The 7,307-nt window shown below is 55.0% G+C and overlaps 1 protein-coding gene across 2 annotated transcripts; it reads right to left on the bottom strand.

Annotated features, from left to right (window-relative positions):
• Positions 1 to 903: 903 nt before the first annotated feature.
• Positions 904 to 7,301, bottom strand: EFNA1 (ephrin A1). 2 transcript variants are annotated; one of them, XM_008050073.1, is made up of 5 exons: positions 7,098 to 7,301; positions 3,538 to 3,833; positions 2,164 to 2,229; positions 1,956 to 2,006; positions 904 to 1,808 (listed from the first exon to the last, which is right to left on the bottom strand). In XM_008050073.1, exons 1-5 carry the CDS (start codon positions 7,187 to 7,189, stop codon positions 1,696 to 1,698), a joined length of 618 nt encoding a protein of 205 aa, XP_008048264.1. In that variant the 5' UTR covers positions 7,190 to 7,301; the 3' UTR covers positions 904 to 1,695. The 2 variants fall into 2 exon arrangements, with proteins under 2 accessions (XP_008048264.1, XP_021564252.1); XM_021708577.1 differs by lacking the exon at positions 2,164 to 2,229.
• Between the last annotated feature and the right edge of the window lie 6 nt (positions 7,302 to 7,307).

Genomic DNA, 7,307 nt, shown 5'->3' with positions numbered 1-7,307 from the left:
CGCTCAGGCCGTCCCTCCGGAAGCCGAGCTGAAGCTCGGCCCTCCCGGAGAACGCCGAGCCGGAACTCGGGCCCCGCCCCTCCGAGCGCCTGCCGGGTGTGCCGGTCCGGACCGTCCAAGTTCTGGTCTGCCCGTTCCCGGGACTCCGCGGATTCTTCCCGACCCTCGCCGCTCCTCAGTCTGCCTCCCCTTTGAATCATCTAGACCCCCAGTCTCAGTGCTCGTGTTCCCACGGGCCCGCGTGCCCACGCGGTAGACCTCCAAACAAAAGCTTGCTGGGCTTAGCCAGACTTCAGGCCTTCCATTCACGGCTCTATGTCAGAGCCTCAGTCGCCCAGGGCTTGGGAGGTTTTTTGCGGGGTTTGCTGAAGCCCCAACCCAGCCTGTCCCCTAAATAACGGATTGCTGGGGATCACCAAGGTGTCCTCCCTATCAAGCCACATGGCCAATTTTAGGCGACTTGACCAGTCAACCGAAGCCCCTACCACTGACCCTCTAGTCCGACCCACTTGCTGCTGGGAACTTTCCTTCCTAGCCTCCCACGCGTCTGCTGGTGTGGCCGTGGGGCGGAGCCGCATGCCTCAGCTGGCGTTCTGACTCACCCAAGACAGCATGAGTACCTGAACAGCATGCCAAAGCACCGCCCCGAGAAGAAAGTGGGTTAGAGGTTGGACGGGAAGAACTTCCAGAGTGGGGTGCAGTTTAGAACCTAGAGACTGTTGTGGGAAACACACCTGTCCTGGACAACCCTCAGAGGAGGAGACACCCACCCCGTGGGCCTGATGAGGGACGTGCATTCTTTGGAGAAAGAAATTCAAACCCAGTTGCTGCTGGGGTGGCACAGAGCCTAGCACATAGGAGGGACTCAATGGTCATGAAAATACGGAGTGGCAGAAGAGCATATCCAAAAAAAACCACATTGCTTTATTTTGAGACAAAGAACATTGTATAAAAAAAACTCCAGTTGTAGAAATCCGCATAGACACACAGCAAGTTTATATACAGATACTGTACACGTGGGCCCTGCCCTTAGGCTACACTCTAGGCAGACTGTACACATGGGCACTGCCCTTACAGCTACACTCCAAGCACAGGTTGGCACAGCTCCCCTGCTGGGACAGCTCTGTTGCCCCAGGATGGGGGGAGAACACAGTGCCTGGCTACAAACCTCTCTGTGGCAGCTCCACAGAAGTCTTGCTGGAGAATGCTGGGTCAGCCCAAGCATGCCACCTCTTCTGTTATCTGGCTCTCAAGCAGGAAACTTTCTTTTCCTTCAGTCAGTTCATGTGGACATCCCACCTCCCTCTCTCGGAGGAGCATCTTTGCCAAGCTCTGTCCATCCACATGGCCCCAGGCCTCTTCCAGCTCAGCTCCCAACTGTGCCCTTTTTAAGGGACCATGTCTACACAGCTTGTTTCTTTGGCTTAAAGGTAGGAGTGGTGGGGAAGGACTGTCCCCGCTTCTTTCTCCGTCCCTCAGAGGTGGAGGTGGAGATGGCCCTACCAGGCTGGTCGACCTCCTTTGGGTTGAAACCCTTAATACTGACCCATTTTGTCACTGCGTGACAGCTTGTGCATGTGGTGGGAGTAGTTCCCATGACTGAGGCTTTGGGAGTAGCCCCAGGATGGGTGCGGGGTGCCTGCCCCGTCCCCTCAGTCCAGTTCTAATCCGTAAGGCCAGATGTGGCATGCACCTTCACTGGATTTGCAGCAGCAGCAGTGGCAGGAGCAGCACAGTCCAGGCAAGTGGGAAGAGGCGGGGGGCAGCACTGTGACCGATGCTATGTAAAACCTGCACCTCCGGGTCATCTGTAAGGTGAGAGGGCAGAAGCCCCCCATGTGAGTGGCCCCACTATTTGCACTGGCCCTCAGACCAACAGGATTTCCCCAGCCCCTGCCTAGCAAAGGAGCAGGCTCCCTTCCATGCACCAGGCCCAATCTGCTCCAGCTACCCACCTGCTGCAAGCCTCTTCTCCTGTGGGTTGACATGGGCCTGAGGACTGTGAGCTGAAAGACAAGAGTGGTAGTAGGTCAGGTACTGTACCAGACAGGTGGGCTGGACTGTGGGTGGACTGGACAGTGGGACTTCCAAACCATTCCAGAACACAAGATCACACTCAACATAGAGACGGAGGAAGGTAGCCCACAGGGCCCTGACACTCACTGATTTTGCCATTGACAGTCACCTTCAATCTCAAGCAACGGTCTTCTTGGCGGTGGATGGGTTTGGCTGCAAGATAAGCCCACAGGAAGTTAAGGAAGAAACCTTTGCCGGAAGAAAATATAAGCCCAAATGCCTTGGTCTTGCTTTCTTGGCTCTCTGCTAATATTAATTCTTCTCTTCCCTCTAATCTTGATCTGCACCCTCCTTGGTTTTTGCCTCCCTCCTGCCCAATGTTCAGTCTGATCTTCCATTCTTGGGAATAACTCAGCTTTGGCAATGGTGGTAAAAAGAACACAGACACTGCCCCCTTCCCACATTCCATCCTTCACTCCTCAAAACCTGAAATTGAGTGAGGCCTCCACATTATGTCCCTTTACCTGGGCCCCACTGACAGAGTGAGACCTATTATAGATCCATTCTACACAAAGCTGATCTTACAACTTTAAAATCCAGTTGTAGAAATCAGCATAGACACATGGCAAGTGGCTCTCCACAGCTCTCAGATAAAGTCTCAACTCCTTAGCCCTTTTGGGCCTCCATGATCTGTTCTGTTTGCCTCTCTAAGCTCAGTTCTCCCCACTTCCTGTGTCCCTCCCACTCCAGCCAGGCTGAACCATAGGAGGTTCCCTGAAGATGACATGCTGCCTTTCTGCATGTACCTTCATGCTTGGCCAACTCCTCTGCTGATCCTAAGCTCTGGGATCATGCTTCCCATTAAGCCTCCCCTGAGCCTCCCAACCTAGCAGGTGCTCAGGTAATTTCCTCAAGGCCCCTGTGCTCATGTCTGCCACATCATACTGTTCTTTTTATTTTATTTTTATTTTTGGAGTTAAGGTCTCACTCTGTCACCAAGGCTGCAGTGCACAATCATGGTTCACCACAGCCTTAACCTCCTGGGCTCAGGCCATCTTTTTACCTCAGCCTCCCAAGTAACTGGGGCTAGAGGCACACACCATTGTGACAGACTAGTTTTTAAAAATTTTTTTGTAGAGACAAGGTATCACTTTATTGCCCAGGCTGGTCTTGAACTCCTAGTTCAAGCAATCCTCCTGCCTAGCCTCCCAAAGTGCTGGGATTATGGGCATGAGCCACCACGCCCACCCTCGTCACACTGTTCTAATGGTCTGTTAACCTATGTGTGTTTCTTCCCAGCTTCCTTGGGGACAGGGGCTCCATAGTGTTTTGTTGATCTCTGGGCCCAAAGTGCCAAGCAGAGTCTCTGGCACACAGCAGAAGTTCACATCTGTGATGTGAATGAATGAAAATAAACCTCAGGACTGGAAGGGGCCCTCTCCTGCTTGGCTCCCCAAGCACCTTCATCATGCCACTATACCCCTCAGTATGTGCACCTGTGTATGTGCCCTGGACACTCACAGATGTAATAGTAGCTGTGTCCTTCTTTGAACTCCTTGGCCAGGGTGAAAGGTGTGAAGCGCTGGAACCTCTCAGACAGCTTCTCTGGGCCACGCTTGGCACTGGGCTGGTTGCATCTCCAGCGGACCCGGTCCTTGGATTGGGGCTGGCACAGCTGGTACTCCTCACGCTCCACCAGGTATAGCGTGTACTGCTCCATGTCAGCATCTGCCACCAAGTCATCCTCATAATGCGGACAGATGATGTCCAGGTAGTCATTCAGTCGCACATGTACTGTGTAATCCTCATTCCAGAACCTGGGCACACACAGAGGGGTAGGAAGCAGGGGGGGGTCATCAGAAGCCAGGCTAGAGCCTCAGGCTTCCAAATGATTATATGATCTCTCTCATTTCACACCGGACCCCCTAGGTTTTTCTAAAATTTCGGCTCCCAATATGTACTGATCTTGTCTACGGCCATGCTGCCCTGAACGTGTCCGATCTCATCTGATCTCAGAAGCTAAGCAGGGTCAAGCCTGGTTAGTACTTGGATGGGAGACCAATGTGTACTGACCTTGTCCCTTACACATCTCTCCACCATCTCTAAACATTCCCCTCTGCCTGCTGTCTCCTATTGGTCCTTCAAGTCGCATCCTCTCAGTATCTTTCAGGTACCCAAGCACTTTCCATAACCCGCCCCCCAATATCTACCTAGGGATGGGCTTCTACTTATTTTTGTAGATAACTCACTGTTCTCTTTCACTCATAAATAGTTCTCCAAATCTATTCTATCAGATGCTCCTTTTAAATGCTATTAGCCTTCAATCTGAGACCCTACTTGGGGGCCCTTTTGTAATTGGGGTCCAAGCAACCCTTTCTCTTTACCATGCTAACCCTGCGCCCCCAACACATCTATGTCTTCGATTCTCTCGCTCCTGTCATTTCTCCCCAGCCCACATTTCCCAGTTCCACTTTTTCCCAAGCCCTTAGTATACCCAGGCCCACAGATAATGGCCCTAGTCCCTTCAGCTAAATCATTCTCAGAAATTCATTCAGTCCCTCAAATCTCTCTTTTTAGCTGCTCAAATGTATGCCCTGGTCTCCCTGTCCCTTTCTCTCAGAGCATCCCAAAACATCCTTGTCTCTTCATTTCCAAAAGCCACACTGTCACCTCTCCACAGTGCTAAACTTCTCTGAGACTGCCTCTACCCTCCTCTCCTACCAAGGTGGAGCCAGCTCCCCTGCCCTAATCCATTCCCCCCAGGCCCCTAAGGCTCCAGCCTGACTGCCCACCAGCTCCTCCCCACCAACTCCAGACACCTGGCTCCGGTCTGGATGGGGTCCCAGTCAGGGGGAAAGTGCTTCTCCCCACCCCCCAAGCTGGTCAGCTTCTCTAATTCCCCCAAGCACTGCCAGCTGAGGACTCAGCAGAGTTAGCCGCCAACTTGCTTCAAACCAAAACCCTGGCTGGGCACAGAGTTGGGGGGTTAGGCTGAGAGTACTTTGAGGTGGGCACCCACTGCCCAGTCAACAGGACCCCTAAGGGGCCTGGCTTTGCAGCAGCCAGCAGGCACTCAAGCTGGGTTTACCAGGGCCCCTCCCCCACCCCAGGGAAAAGAGAGCGAGGAGCAGAGAGAGGCTTTTAAAATTCCTCTCTGGAGAGATAAACATAGAAGCCATTTCAGAACAGGTATTTCAGCCCTGGGCCTGGCGTCTTTCCCTCATTCCCGTGACGGGCACTGACTCATTCCTCATCCACCTCTGCTACCCGCCCCAGCGTTCATGAGAACCTGTGAAAATGTACCTTGTCAAATATGGACAGCCCTCAAGACCCCAGGATGGCACAGCGCCCGCCTGCCCTGAGCACTGCACTCCAGACAGAGGGAGCTGGCAGGTCTAAATGGACAGGGTATCTGCCCCTCCAGCAAAGGAGGCCAGTGCCCAGCTCACAGTGGCACCGCCCTTCTTGCCATGCTGTCCCCGCCCGGGGCTTGGAGATCCCAGGCCAATGCCCACTGCCCTGAGTCACCTATGCCAGTCTCACACCCGCCCAGCTCATACCACCTCCATATCTGCCCCCAAGCTGAGCCCGGCTTGGCTGCCTACGGACTCTACTCTGGACTGGCTTCTCTTTAGTCTTGAGTATGATTCGGGGTGTGTGTGTGTGTGTGTGTGTGTCCAGGACACGGCAGACGCTGTGCTTGGTGGAGGCGCCATCACCCTCCCCTCTCTCCTGGGAGACAATCTGCCCACTTAGCCCTCATTTGACTCTTGCTCTCCATCTGAGAAAGGGGGGCAGCGGCGTCAGGGAAGGCGGGGAGGGGGGCAAGGAAGAGGCTCCTTCCTGAAAGAGAGGAAACCTGGGAGCTTGGGAACGGAAAAGGCCAGGGCCCCCCCCCTACTCATGGCTTCCTGTCCCCTCCTCTTCCTTCAGTCAACACCTGGCATGGGCATAAACAGGGACTTTGCTCTCTCCCACTACTAGGACGAGACTGGGCCAAGGAGGCAAAGAACAGGCAGTGAGGAGCAGTCGGGGGAGGACTGGCTGCACTGCCCTGCCACCCCACGGGCAGAAAGGCATTGCCCTCTGGGGGTGGCAGCTGGCTGTCCCTCCCCCACTCCAACAAGCCACAAACAGACTCCCCCAGCAGACAATGCCACAGGGTCGGAGGAAGCTGGCACAGAATATTTCTCCAGGGGGTGGGGGGCAGGAGCGCCAGAGCTGAGGGTGGCTAAGCTGCGTGTGCAAAGTGTTGTGAAATGATTTTCGTGATCTCAGCTGCCCAGCTCGCCTGTCCCTACTCCTCCCTACCCCTCCTCCAGTGTTCCCGAAAATACTGTTCCCGTAACTTTGAATACTCAGGGGCAAGAACAAAGGGTCCGACAGAGTCTTCCACCCGGTACCATTTGCCTCACAACCCTAGACCTGCCAGGGCGGAATTAACTCCTTCCTGCCCAGAGCCCCCGGGTAACCCCTTTAACCCCTTCTATTCCTTTGGAAGCATTCCCATGACCTCCCTCCCCCCATTCCTTCAGTTTTTCTACTTAAATCCCATAAGATTCCCTCCACCATCCATGCACAGAATGTGCCTCACTCATGGCACCCCCAAAAGAACCCTTGTGAGGGGTATCCGGGGATGCCTCAAATGCAAAATGAATGCGTAGTGCCGGCGTCCCAAGTCCCTCCCGGAGGGTCCTTCCAAGGTACCTGTCAGTCTGGGCAGATGCCCAAGAGACACATAAGGAGGCCCGTGGGGGCGGGGGGCAGGGAGGATGGTCCTACGACAGAGCAGGAACTGCTCAGCATGGCTCCCTCACTTCAGAGTACTAGGGGTGCTAGAGAGAAGGGAAGGGCAGAAATAGGCTCATGCAAGCAGATACGAGCAGGTTCCTGCCCTGGGGGCGCGGGGTGCTCCCACTTATAAGGGAGATGGCGAGGGAAGGAAAATCCAGACTCCCTCCCGCCTCTGGTCACCTCCCCTAGGGTCGGGCCAGGGGTTGGCCAGGACAGTTATCCTGGGGGGGGGGCAGGAGGCAGTGCCTGCCGGGCGCCCAGGCTGCCAGCGGTAGACTCGGGCTTACTTGGGATTTGAACTGTTCCAGAAGACGGTGTGGCGATCAGCAGCGGCCAGAATGCAGCACAGACCCAAGAGAGGAACCCAGAGGAACTCCATAGCGCGGCGCCTGGCCAGGCCGGGCGGGGACGAGGGTCCCCGGGTTCTGGGCTCCCGCTGGCTTTCTCCACCGCGCAGGCAGCACGGAGCGCACAGATCTGGCCCCTTCGCCTGGCGA

This window comes from Carlito syrichta, unplaced genomic scaffold (assembly GCF_000164805.1).
Source record: "Carlito syrichta isolate Samal-C Ts95f unplaced genomic scaffold, Tarsius_syrichta-2.0.1 Scaffold142960, whole genome shotgun sequence".
NCBI classification, from domain to species: Eukaryota; Metazoa; Chordata; class Mammalia; order Primates; family Tarsiidae; genus Carlito; species Carlito syrichta.
The sequence above is the reverse complement of the archived record's forward strand: the minus strand, read 5'-3'. Positions and strand labels throughout refer to the sequence as shown.

Bases quoted from the DNA above. Each gene is read 5' to 3' on its own strand.
- EFNA1 (XM_008050073.1), bottom strand. From the start codon at position 7,189: ATGGAGTTCCTCTGGGTTCCTCTCTTGGGTCTGTGCTGCATTCTGGCC. The intron at 3,834-7,097 runs GTAAGCCCGAGT...GTGTGTGCCCAG, and splicing joins TGGAACAGTTCAAATCCCAA to GTTCTGGAATGAGGATTACA. The intron at 1,809-1,955 runs GTGGGTAGCTGG...CTCACCTTACAG, and splicing joins GGAGAAGAGGCTTGCAGCAG to ATGACCCGGAGGTGCAGGTT.